The sequence below is a fragment of the Chiloscyllium plagiosum genome, unplaced genomic scaffold, assembly GCF_037043375.1.
Source record: "Chiloscyllium plagiosum isolate Xiang-an unplaced genomic scaffold, Cpla_swu_hap1 HiC_scaffold_9, whole genome shotgun sequence".
Taxonomy (NCBI): domain Eukaryota; kingdom Metazoa; phylum Chordata; class Chondrichthyes; order Orectolobiformes; family Hemiscylliidae; genus Chiloscyllium; species Chiloscyllium plagiosum.
Window position 1 is genome coordinate 5088231 of NW_028270147.1, and position 15661 is coordinate 5103891.

The 15661-nt window shown below is 44.1% G+C and overlaps 1 protein-coding gene across 2 annotated transcripts in view; it reads left to right on the plus strand.

The window, feature by feature from the left end:
- Positions 1-206: 206 nt before the first annotated feature.
- Positions 207-15661, plus strand: part of syde2 (synapse defective 1, Rho GTPase, homolog 2 (C. elegans)) — a 170203-nt gene continuing 154748 nt past the window's right edge. Inside the window, exon 1 of one of the 2 annotated variants that reach the window (XM_043698583.2) lies at positions 207-2061. In XM_043698583.2, the coding sequence (XP_043554518.2) occupies positions 255-2061 (1807 nt within the window). In that variant the 5' untranslated portion in view covers positions 207-254. The remainder of the gene's footprint in view (positions 2062-15661) is intronic. The other variant, XM_043698582.2, reaches the window with a different exon arrangement.

The following is a 15661-nucleotide window of genomic DNA, read 5'->3' on the forward strand; positions in this document are numbered from 1 at the left end:
AATACAGGCCTAAAATGCTCAATCTCTCTTTCATAAAACAAATACGTCAAAGAATCAACACATTCAATCTTCAATTGCTTGACTGTCCACGTGGACATTGACAGCCCTACCTGGTCTTCAAGCCATCTTGCTTTTCTTCCTCACGGTCCAGGTGAGTCCAGGTGTGTTCAGAGGGTGGGGAGAAGGCGGGGCTGTTACCTGGCGTCGGCCGGGTTTGTCCCCGCCCCCACGCTCCAATTGGCTCCGAGGTCGCGATGGGCGGTACCGTTAACGAGATGGGGGGCTCTGCGCCTGCGTGCTGGCCGCCTCGCGCCGCGGCTGTTGGGGAGGGGCCTGAGCTTCAAACCGAAAAGGGGGCGGGGATGGCCGACGCACACGCGCGCGCGCGCGCACGGCCAGGCAGAGGACCAGGAGCCAGCTCCGAGCCCCGCAGCCCGTCAGATCGCGCAGGAGCGCGGCCAGAGCGGCGGCGGTCTCCGTGCCGGCCGGCCGGGCAGGGAAGGGAAATCCTTGAGTGGAGTTGGAGGGGAGGGTGGTGGGAGACACGCGCGCCCCCCTCGAGAGCGATGGCCGATCCTTTACGCCGGACTCTCTTCGCCAAACTGAGGGGCAGGAAGTCCAAGAAGTCGGCGGGCGTCGGGACGAGGAGTCAGGAAGGTAAAGCGAAGCTTCCCGAGGAGCAGCGGCGGCGTCGGCAGCGGCGGCTACAACAAGAGGCCGGGCCCGGGGTAATGGTGGTTGGCGGTGTGAAAGTTTTAGCGGGGTCGGGGAGCAGCGGAGGAGGAGGAGAGCAGCAGCAGCAGGAGGATGAAGAGGAAGAGGAGGAGGGCACCGTCAGGATGAACCGGCGCCCGGGTACCGCCAGCGGCCGGGGCTGGCAGAGCCCGGAGCAGCGCCGGCTGGAAGCCGCGGAGGGGGTCGGCGGGGTGGTGGGGGTGGGGGGAGGGGCAGGGGGTCAGCTCTCCTCCCCCCTCCCCAACTCCACCGCCGACCCCCCCTTCCACCTCCTCCTCCTCTCCCCCGGCCGCAGGCAGTCGCTGGACAGCCAGGAGGAGGAGGAGGAGGATTACTACGACAACCCGTGGCTGGGGGGCTGCGAGCGGCCGGTGCCCGCGCCCGCCCCCGCGCCCGCCGCTGCCCTCTCCCCCCACGGCTGTGACCGCAGCAGGCACAGGAAGCACAGCCTGGACAGTGCCCAGGAGAAGGAGAGGCTCAGGAGCCGCCTGCACGAAGCCTATTACCTGCTGATCCACGCCATGCACGGCATGCCGGTGGAGATGGAGAGCCCTGCCCGCCGGGGCCGCCTGGCTGCTCTCAGCCGCCAGTCCCAGGATAGTGTCTGCAGCCAGTCCTCAGTCAGGGCTTTAGACAGTGACGCCTGGTCCTCTGATGAGGTTAGCCCGCAGCCACAGGTATCCGATGCGGATTCTCTGTCAGGTAAACGCAGGAAAGGATTTGCCAGCGGCAGCATTGCCAACCTGGTCAGTGGGGTAGCTAGAGCGCCCTTGCCACGCTCAGTAAGCGATGGGGTTATTAATTACGTGTCCTGCCTCGCTGACTCTGACCTGGAACGTGAACAGTCAGGACACGGTCCTGCCTTCCTCCGCCTGGGAGAGGCGGGCCAGACCTCCTGCGATGCCGGGAGCACCTCGCCCTGTGCCATTCACCCCTCAGAGTGTGCACAGGGGGCGGCGCAGCCTTGTGAGGGTAGCCCCGTGTTGGTCGGTGACTCTAGCTGTGAAGTGACAAAGTTTAGAAATCCCAGTGACTTGCTCTGTGGGTCATGTGACAAGCAGGATGATAGCCAGGGATGCTTTCTAAAGCCGCCTGCGGTGACGGTCAACAAAATGCAAGAATGGATGCACAGGGGACGCATGCTGTCCTTGGAGATGAAAGAGCGTATTAGTGGCTCTGTCAGAGTCAGTGTGCCATCTGGTTCACTGTCAGGTCAGGCAACCAGCAAAGAAGTAGACGTACAGAAGACCAGCTCCCCTGCTCCTGTAAGAGTACAAGGAAACAAAGCAGCGCCGCTCCCTCCCAGCCAGAGTCTCTTGCTGACAGGTAGGCAGTTGCTGCGGCAACTGGATCACTCCTTCATCGGGCCTTATGCGTGGATCTATCGTCCAGCGTGAAGTGTCCGGCTGGTGTCTTACTCTCCAGAACAGGCTGTCTGCAAATGGGATTCCACCTCTTGCCTCTTTGGTGACTAACACTGGTGGAGGCTTTCTCTTTCCTCGGACTATTGATTTTGAATTTTAAAGCTGATAGTAGGCTGTCACTAATCTGTACTGGTTATAGGTGCATGATGTGTTAACTTTATACACCTGTGATTTAAATGGTGAATCTATAATTCGATCTTAATCGAATAGATATCACACATACTGATTTTTAAAAATCAGTTGACATTTCATGGTAGAAGTACTGTATGGTGTTAGTTTTGCACTTAATCCATACTTAGGTTCATAAACACTTAAAATATTTATTGATGGCAAGATTCATACAAAGTATAAATCTGTTAAAGATTAGGTGATATTGCCACCTGCCCCCACCCTCTACGATTTGCAAGCTCCTGTTTGCATTCACAATGCTGTATTTTTGGGTACCATCTATTGCTTTCTATTTGACAGATGAAATTAGAATGCTTTTGTATTATTTCCTTGGTTAATTTGCACCCTACGTGATTTGGCCACAAAACATTTTGTGAAAGAAAAGTTGAGTATTGGTTTGAATAGAGCATGTAGAATAAATCAAATAAATTGGTTTGGTATGTTTGAGTAATAACAGGTAAGGTCTAGCTTTATAGTTCAGTTGAGGTACCTTTTAGAACAAGTGTAAACTCATGAATTGCTTTGTAAAGCTAAGCTTATTTGGTTCATAACACAATGAAGCACTGCTTTCCCTCTGTCGCTGAGCCAGGTTTGGTCTTGCAATGTCACCTTGTTCTCCTTGAGTAGGCTGGTCATATGATATGTGATTAAAATACCATGCTCAACGGATAGATGAGTATTTAACTAGGATGTTTTCAAGAACCTTTGTAATTTATCAGCCTTCTTTAGAGGTGCATCGGATCTTTATCAGTTTAAGCACACATTTCTTTCAGATGTTTAGAGCATTTGGTACATTTCCATGCTAGTCAACATATCTGACTCCACTAATCTGACCCACTACTCTGGAGGCTATGGAAGCGAAAGTAAATACGTAATTATTGTTTAAATATTACAAGAATTTCTGACTCGTCCACTCTTTCAGGCAGTAAGTTTCAGACTCCTACCACCCTTGGTGAAAAATGTTACTTCTCAACTCTCCTCTTAGCCTTTGTCTTACCTTAAATCTGTGATCCCTGGTCATTGACCTCTCTACTCTTCAAAAGGAGTGCCTACTAATCTACTATATTTATGCTTCTCCTTAAATATAAAACATTACAGCGCAGTACAGGCCCTTCGGCCCTTGATATTGTGCTGACCTTTGAAACCAATCTAAAGCCCATCTAACCTATACTATTCCATTCTCGTCCATATGTTTATACAATGACCATTTAAATGCCCTTAAAGTTTGTGAATCTACTATGGTTTCAGGTGGTGCTGAGTAAAGAAACTACCTCCGACATCAATCACTGTTCAATTTAAAGCTATGTCCCCTTGTGCTAGCCACCATGATCTGAGGAAAAAGGCTCTCACTGTCCACCCTATCTAATCTCCTGATTACCTTCTAAGTCTCAATTAAGTCATCTCTCAACCTTCTTCTCTCGAATGAAAACAGCCTCGAGTCCCTCAGCCTTTCCTCGTAAGAACTTCCCTCTGGAAGAGGCAACATCCTGGTAAATCTCTCTGAACCCTTTCCAAACTTCCACCTATAATGCGGTGACCAGAACTGTAGGCAATACTTCAAGTGCAGCCACACCAGAGTTTTGCACAGTTGCAGCGTGACCTCATGGCTCTGAAACTCAATCCCTCTATCAATAAAAGCTAACACATCATATGCATTCTTAACAAACCTATCAACTGGGTGGCAACTTTCAGGCATCTGTGCATGTGGACACAGAGATCCCTCTGCTCATCTACACTACCAAGAATCTTACCATTAGCCCAGTACTCTGTATTCTTCTTGCTCCTTCCGAAGTAAATCATCTCATACTTCTCTGCATTAAACTCATTTGACACCTCTCAGCCCAGCTGTGCAGCTTAGCTATGTACCTCTGTAACCTACAACACCCGTCTGCACTGTCCACAACTCTACCGACCTTGGTGTCATCTGCAAATTTACGAACTCATCCTTCTATCCCTTCATCCAAGTTCTTTTATAAAAATGGCGAACAGCAGTGGACCCAAAGCAGATTCTTGTGGTACCCTACTAGTAACTGAACTCCAGGATGAACATTTCCCATCAACCATCACCCTCTGGCTTTCAGCTAGCTAATTTCTGATCCAAACTGCAAAATCATCCTCAATCCCATGCCTCTGTATTTTGTGCAGTAGCCGACCATGGGGAACCTTCTCAAACACCTTACTGAAATCCATATACATCATATCAACTGCTTTACCCTCATCCACCTGTTTTGTCACCTTTCCAAAGAACTTGATAAAGTTTGAGAGGCATGACCGACCCTTCACAAAACCATGTTGACAGTCCCTAATCAACTTACTCCACTCTAGATGATTATAAATCCTATCTCTTATAGCCTTTTCCAACACTTTACCCTTAACCGAAGTAAGGCTAATTGGTCTATAATTACCAGGGTTGTCTCTGCTCCCCTTCTTGAACAAGGGAACAGCATTTGCTAACCTCCAGTTTTCTGACATTATTCCTGTAGACAATGACAACGTCAAGATCAAAGCCAAAGGCTTGGCAGTCTACTCCCTGGCTTCCCCGAGAATCCGAGGCTAAATCCCATCCAGCCCAGGGGACTTGCCTATTTTCACACTTTCCAGAATTGCTAACACCACCCCCTTGTGAACCTCGATCCCGTCCAGCCTAGTAGCTCGTATTTGTGTTCTCCTCGACAACATTGTTTTTTTTTTTGTGTGAATACTGATGAAAAATATTAATTTAGCGCTTCTCCTAACTCCTCTGACTCCATGCACAACTTCTTGTTACTATCTTTGATTGGCCCTAATCTTATTCTAGTCATTCTTTTATTCCTGATATACCTATATAAAGCCTTTGGGTTTTCCTTGATCCTATCCACTAACGCCTTCTCATGTCCCATACTGGCTCCTCTTAGCTCTCTGTTTAGGCTTTCCTGGCTAACCTGTCAAGTGCCCTAACTGAGCCTTCAAATCTCATCCGAACATAAATCGCCTTCTTCCTCTTGACAAGAGATTCAACTTCCTTAGTAAACCACGGCTCCCTCGCTCAATCATTTCCTCCCTGCCTAACAGGGACCCGCAGTAGCTGTTCCTTGAAAAAGCTCCACATTTCAATTGTGCCCATCCACTGCAGTTTCCTTCCCCATCTTATGCATCCAAAATCTTGCCTAATCACAACATAATTGCCTTTTCCCCCACCTATAACACTTGCCTTGTAGTATATACTAATTCCTTTCCATCACTAAAGTAAACATAACTGAATCGTGGTCACTATCTCCAAAGTGCTCACCTACCTAAAGTAATGGAAAGGGTACTGAGGGATAGGATTTATGAGTATCTGGAAAGGCACTGCTTGGTTAGGGACAGCCAGCACGGATTTGTGAAGGGTAGGTCTTGCCTTACAAGTCTGATTGAATTCTTTGAGGAGGTGACCAAGCATGTGGATGAGGGTAGAGCAGTGGATGTAGTATACATGGATTTTAGTAAGGCATTTGATAAGGTTCCCCATGGTAGTCTTATGCGGAAAGTCAGGAGGCATGGGATAGAAGGAAATTTGGCCAATTGGATAGAAAACTGGCTAACCGGTCGAAGTCAGAGAGTGGTGGTAGATGGTAAATATTCAGCCTGGAGCCCAGTTACAAGTGGAGTTCCGCAGGGATCAGTTCTGGGTCCTCTGCTGTTCGTAATTTTTATTAATGACTTGGATGAGGGAGTCGAAGGGTGGGTCAGTAAATTTGCAGATGATACGAAGATTGGTGGAGTTGTGGATAGTGAGGAAGGCTCTTGTCGGCTGCAAAGGGACTTGGATATGATGCAGAGCTGGGCTGAGGAGTGGCAGAGGGAGTTCAACCCTGCCAAGTGTGAGGTTGTCCATTTTGGAAGGACAAATAAGAATGCGGAATACAGGGTTAACGGTAGGGTTCTTAGTGAGGTGGAGGAACAGAGGGATCTTGGGGTCTATGTTCATAGGTCTTTGAAAGTTGCCACTCAGGTGGATAGAGCTTGTAAGAAGGCCTATGGTGTATTAGCGTTCATTAGCAGAGGGATTGAATTCAAGAGTCGTGAAGTGATGTTGCAACTGTACAGGACTTTGGTTAAGCCACATTTGGAGTACTGTGTGCAGTTCTAGTCGCCTCACTTTAGGAAAGATGTGGAAGCTTTGGAGCGGGTGCAGAGAAGATTTACCAGGATGTTGCCTGGAATGGAGAACAGGTCGTACGAGGATAGGTTGAGTGTGCTAGGCCTTTTCTCGTTGGAACGGCGAAGGATGAGGGGTGACTTGATAGAGGTTTATAAGATGATCAGAGGAATAGATAGAGTAGACAGTCAGAAACTTTTTCCCCCTGGTACAACAGAATGTTACAAGGGGACATAAATTTAAGGTGAAGGGTGGAAGGTATAAGGGCGATGTCAGGGGTGGGTTCTTTACCCAGAGAGTGGTGGGGGCATGGAATGCGCTGCCTGTGGGAGTGGTAGTGTCAGAATCTTTGGTGACCTTTAAGCGGCAATTGGATAGGTACATGGATGGGTGCTTAAGCTAGGACAAATGTTCGGCACATCGTGGGCCGAAGGGCCTGTTCTGTGCTGTATTGTTCTATGTTCTATGTTCTACCTCCAAATCTATCACCTGGCTGGGTTCAATACTCAGTAACAAATCTAATGTGACCTCACCCCCATGTTGGCCTGTCTACATACTGTCACGAATCCCTCTTGCACACATTGGACAAAAACTGACCCATTTTAAAGTACTTGAACTATAGTATTTCCAGTTAATATTTGGAAAGTTAAAGATGCCATAACAACTACCCTGTCACACTTGCTCCTATCAAGAATCATCTTTGCTATCCTTTCCTCTAAATCTCTGGAACTATTCGGAGGCCTATTAAAAAAAAAACTCCCAACAGGATGACTTCTCCTTTCCTGTTTCTAACCTCAGCCCAAACTACCTTAGTAGACGAGTCTTCGTCAAACATCCTTTCTGCCACTGTATTCTGTTTTTGACTATCAATGCCGCACCTTCTCTCTTTTACCATCTTCTCTGTTCTTACCGAAACATCTAAATCCTGGAACCTGCAACCACCATTCCTGTCCCTCCTCTATCCATGTCTCCGAAATGACCACAACATCGAAATCCCAGGTTCCACCCATGTTGCAAGTTCACCCACCTTATTGCGGAGGCTCCTGCTGTTGAAGTAGACACACTTCAAGCCAACTTCTTGCTTGCTGGTGCCCTCTTGCAATCTTAAACCCTTATTTTGGACTTCACTATTCTCAACCTCCTGTATGATCAAACTACATGATCAGATCCCATCCCCTTGCTGAATTAGTTTAAACCCTCCCAAACAGCATTAGCAAAATTTCCGCCCCCAGGGTATTGGTACCCCTCTGGTTCAGGTGAAGAGCATCCTGTTTGTAGAGGTCCCACCAATCTCAGAAAGAGCCCCAATTATCCAGGAATCCAAAACCCTGCCTCTCGCACCATCCCTGCTGCCACATGTTCAACTTCTCCCCCTCTCTATTCCTTGCCTTGCTAGTGTGTGGCACAAGCAACAAACCAGAGATAACCAGACATAATGAGGTCCCCTCTCAATCTTTATTTTTTGAAGGGCAAACAAACCCAGACTCTTCAATCTTTCCTCATAGCTGAGAACTCAGTTCAGGCAGCAGCCTTGTGAATCTCCTCTGCAACCTTTCTAGTGTAGTCATGCCTTTCTGAACAAGGTAGTGACCAGAACTGTAAGCAATACTCTGGTTGCAGCCTAATTAGCATTTTATGTAGTCCAGTGTAACCTCAGTGCTTGTGTTCTGTAGCTTGGCTAATTAAGGCAAGTATTCTTAAATCCGGTCTTAATTCCCTTATCTGTCTTCAGCAGGCTGTGAATATGAACAAAATGTCCCTCTGATATCAGTATTGTCCAAGGTTCTAACATTCTTAAAGTAACACCTGGACAGGATCAATGGACTTGAAGTGCTGGCTGTGATTTTTCTCTCTGGATGTTGGCTTTCTTTATTGTAGTATAGTCCCTTGCTTTGTTTGCCCTCAAATGCATTACCTCTCACTTTTCCAGTTGAATTCCATTTGCACTACACTTGTCAGTTGATCAATTCATTAATGTCCTCCCACATTTTGCAGCTACCTTTTGTCACTATTTATCATTCTACCATTTTCATCTCACTCTCAAACTCCTTGATCATAACCCTACATTTTAAACCCAAATCATTAATGAAAACTACAAACCGTGAGGACCACAGCTTTGCGCCATGTGGAAGACGATTGGAAACAGCCTTGCAGTCACAGACACATTGCTGTACCATCACCCTCAGCTTTCCGCCTTTCAACTAGTTTAAGGTCCAGTATGCCACTTTTATCTTCAATCCCGCAGGCTCTTTTCTTTCTTGACCTGTCTACCACAAGGGACCTTGTGAAAATCCTTGCTAAAGTTGATGTAGACCATATGCCCAAAGCATTATCTTCATCAATGTTCCCGGTTATCACAGCAAAATATTAAAATAAAGCTGTCAAACACAACATTGCCTTAACAAATCCATGATTTGGAGATACCGGTGATGGACTGGGGTGTACAAAGTTAAAAATCACACAACACCAGGTTATAGTCCAACAGGTTTAATTGGAAGCACACTAGCTTTCGGAGCGACACTCCTTCAGGTTATTGTGGAGGGCTAGATTGTAACACAGAATTTATAACCTCGGACCTTTGGGTGATCATCCTCCAAGGTGGATTTTGGGACAGGCAGCAGAGGAAAGTGGCCGAGCAGAGGCTGATTGCTAAGTTCGGTATCCGTCGGGAGGTCCTCAACCGGGACCTTGGGTTCATGTCACATTACAGGTGATCACCATTGCACTACACGCGCACACGCGCGCACACACTCTCACATACACATGGACACAAGTACACAGACACCCACACACACCCTTATAGACACACACACTCCCACACTCCGGACATGCACCCCCTCTCAAACTTAAGACACTCTGCACTCACTATATATACATACACACACACACACACACACACACACACACACACACACACACACACACACACACACTTTCTCATACTCACAACCCCCACACCAGACAGACAGCGACACACACACAGACAAAGACACACATGCACACATATATTTTGTGTGGTGAATTTGTACTTGCAGAGTTACATTGCACTTTGCTCAAAAACTCCATACATTCATATAGAACTCGGCTCAAAAACTGCATGAATTTATGTAAAATTCTGTTATCTCACTTTTTAGATTAGAATCTATCTAAACATCGGGTCATAGACAGAGAACATAGGGGGCTAACGCCTTCAACATATTGTCTAGCTATCACCATTGTTAACAGCTAACCCGAGAATGCAACTTTTAAAAAAAAAAAGGTTTTGTGATTTACACATGAAAGAAATGAAACTATCACTGTATTCTAACAGATGAAAGGCCTAACAGGCAATCAATTTTTCAATGTATAATTTCAGTTACATCACACTGCAAATTTTTGCTATAAATTCTTGTTACGATCGAGCCCTCCACAATCACCTGATGAAGGAGCGTCACTCCGAAAGCTCGTTTGCTTCCAATTAAACCTGTTGGACTATAAACTGGTGTTTGATTTTTAACTTTTAACAAATCCATGCTGACTGTATGGCTAGTTATGCTGTGTTCAGTTGTATATACTATGACAGATGGAATTTGAAACTGTAAAAGTCAGGAATTGTCTTATGATGATTGTGAAACCATTGTCAATTGTTGGGTAGAATACACAGCTCCATAATGTTCCTTAGAAAAAGTAATTGCCTTCCTTACCTGGTCTTGCCGACATGTGACTTGCTGTATAGCAATGTGGTTGACATGTAACTGCCCAATGGACAATTAAGATGAGCAACAAATGTTGCCTATCCATCAGCACCCACATTCCATGAGCAAATTTAAATGAAAAGGTCTCTCATCCAAATGCAAGTTGAGCAGTATTTAAGAGCAAGGCATTAACTTCATTTAGTGTAAGAAAATATAATATCTTGTTATACCTGTGCATTTACTGTCTATCAACCTTTAATTTTTAGTGTTGAACTTTCTATTATGAACTTAGCCATTATAATAAAAACCTACTGCATTAATTTTTCACTCCAATTGCAACCACGTCAGTGGTGATACAACAGCACTTGAGTTATGCATTTTCCCAGTGCAGCTGAATAGAGAAAGAGCTGTATTTCAGCAAGATCTGTTGTTTCCTACATTTTGTTACTTTATTCAATATTGGATCCAAATATATGAAAATTACAGAACAGCCTGTAAATGTCCTGGCCATATTATTGTCTATCTGCAATCCAACACTACCTGAAGTGTTCTTGATTTTACTACACCTCCACAATGTCCAGTCGGAGCTGCTAGTGGCATAAAATACTTTATTAACTTCAATAGTGCATGAGGGTGAACATTTTCAAAATGGCCTGGGATTCTTGTAGATTGCTAAATAAACAATTAAAGTTTTAACGTCTAGTTGGGATTTAGTCTCTCATTCCATTCAGTTGTTGTGCATTGTGTTGCCCTCATTGGAACTTTTTTTTCTGGTGAGGTGTTTGGTTTGTGAATATGCAGTAATGTCCCCCGCTCCATTCTGATGGCATGACCGTTATCGAGAATACTTGATTCAAGGAATCGCAGAGATGGTATTGTAGAAGAGAATTCATGGGTGTGTTGCCTTAGTGAGTTGCCTTAAGTGGAGCTGAAATGCGCATCAGCCATGATTGAATGGCGGAGTGGACTCGATGGGCCGAATGGCCTTACTTCCACTCCTATGTCTTATGGTCTTATGGTTGCCTGAGATTTTGCTCTCTTGTGCCCCGCCGCCACCACCTCCTTCAAACTTTGTTGTATCACCTCTGAAGATAATGATTAGTGATGAGTACCATTCCAAAGTTTGTAGCTGTGCAGTATTCTAAAATCAGAGGCTATTAAGCCCATTAAGTCTAGATTGACCCTCCAAAGACTACCTCTCACCCCCATAACCCACCTGTACTTAGTGCCAATCCTAACATAGGAGAATTTGTAGCTACTATTCAGGAAATGAGCTCCAGGAATTGGAAGTTTTATTATAGAATCCTTACGATGCAGAAGAGGTTGTTTGGCCCATCAAGTCTGCACTGACCATCCAAAGAGCATTCCACCCAAACCCAGCCCACTCTCTTATCCCCATACCCCTATGTTTACCTTGGCTAATCCACCTAACCTGCACATCTTTCGGCTATGAGAGGAAACTGGAGTATCTGGTGAAAACCCATGCAGTCACTGGGAGAATGTGCAAACTCTACACAGTCACCCAAGGGTGGAATCAAGCATGGGTCCCTGGTGCTGTAAGGCAGCAGTGCTAACCATAAGCCAACCAAGTTTAATCGGGGAAGCTTACCAGAGCTTAAAAATTGGGTAACTTAGCTTAAGCTGAAAAAAAAGAGGGATTAATATTCCTTCTAATAAAATAAATATCCATGGGAAAATAAGCGCATGTTTATCATTGTTCTTGGTTTGATAGATGAAGCTACAATTGGTATATGGGATGATTTCTGCAGGGTTCGTTCTTTTAGTTTCTTTCTTGAGCCGCTTACTGGAGAGCAGTGTACGAGGCATGAGGATCACTTTGCAGAATTAAGTGGATGCTTTTAACGTACTACTCACTCTTCCCACCCACCCCAAGACTCAGTCTGCCACTTACTTACAGTACTCTGGTCTAAGTAAAGCAATGCATCAGCATCTCCAAATCCTGTTCTGTGAGGGCTTGAATCTTTGCTAGAAAATATATCACTGCTTCTGTGTTGCAACAAATGCTGAATAGTGTTCATGATGTTCTTTCAAATCCTAGCAATATGTATTCATCCCATTTGCATAACATCCTGCATTTATTTTCTAGTTCCTTCTGAGGAAATCATAAAAACACCAACGCATTCTTCCTTTGTGATGCTATATTCCCTGATATGTAACATGCGAAACATTCTTGGGTAGAAATTAGTGTAAATGCTATAATTCTTTGAAAATGCTGATCTGACAGGTATATAATTTAAGGGAATCTGCAGTAGTATCATTATCACTTGCCAATAAACGTTGACTGTTCCTACAAGGTTTAACTCTGAATACTGAAACAGAAGAAAATTGCAGATAAGTAAAATCTAGATTTAAAACAAAATACTGGAAAATGGCCCCTGTTTGGGCAAGAAACCAAGATAAGGCTTTATGTCGATCTTTTCATGTGAATACTGCATTTGATGAAGATAAACATTGTTGAGCAATGTTGCATTGCAAAAGCAGGACTACCAAAGTAACTGGTATTCATGTCTTCAAGGGTTTCATGCTTTAATAATAGGTCCATAATTTTTCTTTCATGAAGTGACTTTAATACTTTTAGAGTAGTTAGTTTTTTTTGTGTGAAAGATTTCCTGACCATTAAAATATAATGTGGAATTCCTGGTACAAATCTTGATCTTTTTCAAGATTGATCATAAGATCTTTAATTAATCAGGTGTGGGTACATAAAAATATTGCCACGAAGATTGTTGTAGTTACTGCCACACTAAAAACTGGGCATGAGAAGAATTGGTAGCCTTGGGCACTGATTCCAGTCGTGTATGGTCTGTTGACTCTGGTATGTGGAACATTCTGTCGATATCTCTTCCATGAGTGTATGTGTTGGTTGAATTACTTGTCTTAGGGTGAGCCTCAGGCTACAAATTCCCTTCTTTTTCCCCCCTTTCCTTTCCTTTTTCCTGCCCCAGCCCTGCAGAAATATGAGTAAGTTTGAAAACCCATGTGTCAAGGGTATTAATCAAAGCATTTAATTTTGTACTGTATGAAAACTTAACTGGTGTGCAAAAGAGTTAGAACATAAAGCATTAGAACACAGTACAGGCCCTTAGCTCTTGATGTTGTGCAGACCTGTGGAACCAATCTGAAGCCCATCTAACCTACACTATTCCATTTTCATCCACATGTAGCTTAGCTAAGGCATTGCCCAATGAAACTTACAGACCGCAAGCATGACTAATGATTGGATTTTGGGAAGATTGTAATTGCAAGCATGCAGTTTGATTAAAGGATGAATCCTTGATAAACCATTTTATTATTCATGGAGTTCTTAATTGCGATTTTTGGTTTATTTTCTATTGGTATGAATATTTCAAATAACTGTCAAAAATCGCACAATACAAGGTTTTAGTCCAACAAGTTTATTTGAAAACAAGCTTTTGGAGTGCTGCTCTTTGACTAGCACCTGAAGGAGCAGCGAGGCTCTCCACAATCCTGTTTACAAACAAACCTGTTGGACTGCATCCTGGCATTATAATTTTTGACCTTGTCCAACCCAGTTCAACATCAGCACTTTCACATCAATAACTCTGTGGAGTTGAGTAGCAATGAAATAGTGCCCTTACCCCTGGAAGGGGAGGCCCAGGTTCAAGTTCCACCTGCTGCAGAAGTGAGATATATTTCTGAACAACTTGATTAGAAAAAATAGATAAAATTTTTAAAAATCAGGTTCATGGTACTGATGCTTATTTTTAACTAAAGTATAGATAACTGTTATTGAATTCTTTTACCTATTTAGTTACTACCTCAACTCCATGACAAATAGTCTCACTTGTGCTTGGTTCTATTTGCAGTAAGGGATTGCTAACTGAAAGGTCAGTACAGCGAGTGAGACTATTTGATTCATGTCTTCAACATTAATCTCTTGATTTCATTTTTCTGTTTCTTGCCAATTTGATTAACTAGTTTCTTCATTTCATGTGCTAGAAGGTAGATCTGGTGATAACAGTTGTCTTCCTTAGCTCACTGAAGTACCTATTTATGGTTCTTAACTTTATTTATCAATAGACTAATCACAGTGCTTTCCAGCCCCGTTGAATTGATTGTTTTCTGATGATCTCATTTGTGCTTTCAAAACAATGATGGTGTTCAGTACAGGATTCCTGTATACCTTACTTTGGCAAAGCCAGAAACACTGAAGTGAAGAAAGCAAACAAGTTGAGAACTTGTCTCTCAAGCACAGTTATTTCCTAGATGGTGTTAAAATATAAAACCAGAGATAACTTTGGTTTTGTAGTATGCACAAGAGTGTGTTTGGAGCAAACAGAATGCTGAAGAGACTCTGCAATTCTGGCAGCATCTTTAGAGAGAGGAATAGCATTATTGTTTCAACTTTCATGTAACTCTTCTTCAGAACTCTAAAGAAGAGATATTCCAGACTTGACATTAATTCTGTTTTGTTCGCCAATAGATATTGCTAGATTTGCCAAGTTGCTGTAATATTCTGTTTAAGATTTGCAGAATCCATGGTATTTAGCTTTTACTAGTGTGCTTCTTTGAGACTTGAGCTAAAATTGGGTAAGTTAGCACATGCTAATACAGGAAATGCAAATGTTTCTTCTAATGAAAAGATCCAGGAAAAGCTAGGGGCAGCACAGTGGCCTCACAGCACCAGGGACGCAAGTTAGACTCCAGCCTCATGTGAGTGTGCAAATACCACATAGACATTCTCCCTGTGTCTGTGTTAGGCTTCCACCCACAGTCCAAAGATATGCAGGTTAGGGTGAATTGACCATGCTAAATTGCCCCATAATGTTCAGAGATATGTAGGTTAGGTACATTAGTCAGAGGTAAATATAGGCTAGGGGAAATGGGTCTGGGTGGGTTACTCTTGAGGGTTGGTGTGGACTTGTTGGGCTGAAGGACCTGTTTCCACACTCTCTGGGGATTCTAAACTAGGGGAAAATAAAATTTTTGTAATCTGTTTAATTACATAAAGAGCCCTGTCACCTGGAAAACCTAGATTTAAATCTTTTCTAGACAATAAGAGGTGTCTTTTCTCCTCAGTCAGAAGTGGGGTGGGAGAAAAGGGGAATTTAATACCATTTCCTAGTGAAAATGAAAATGAACTCCAGATAACCATCTGCTTGTATTCTTTACTAGTTGATTTGTTCTGCTCCATGTGAATGCACTAATAGTTTCTCACTTATGCTGGGTAAATTGCACTTTCCTTCATTATGGATGATCTAAATTTACAGTAGGTAAAAACAATGACTGCAGGGGCTGGAAGCCAGATTCTGGATTAGTGGTGCTGGAAGAGCACAGCAGTTCAGGCAGCATCAGAGGAGCAGTAAAATTGATGTTTTGGGCAAAAGCCCTTCATCAGGAATAAAGGCAGAGAGCCTGAAGGGTGGAGAGATAAGTGAGAGGAAGGTGGGGGTGGGAAGAAAGTAGCATAGAGTACAATAGGTGAGTGGGGGAGGGGATAAAGGTGATAGCTGAAAATGTGTTGCTGGAACAGTGCAGCAGGTCAGGCAGCATCCAGGGAA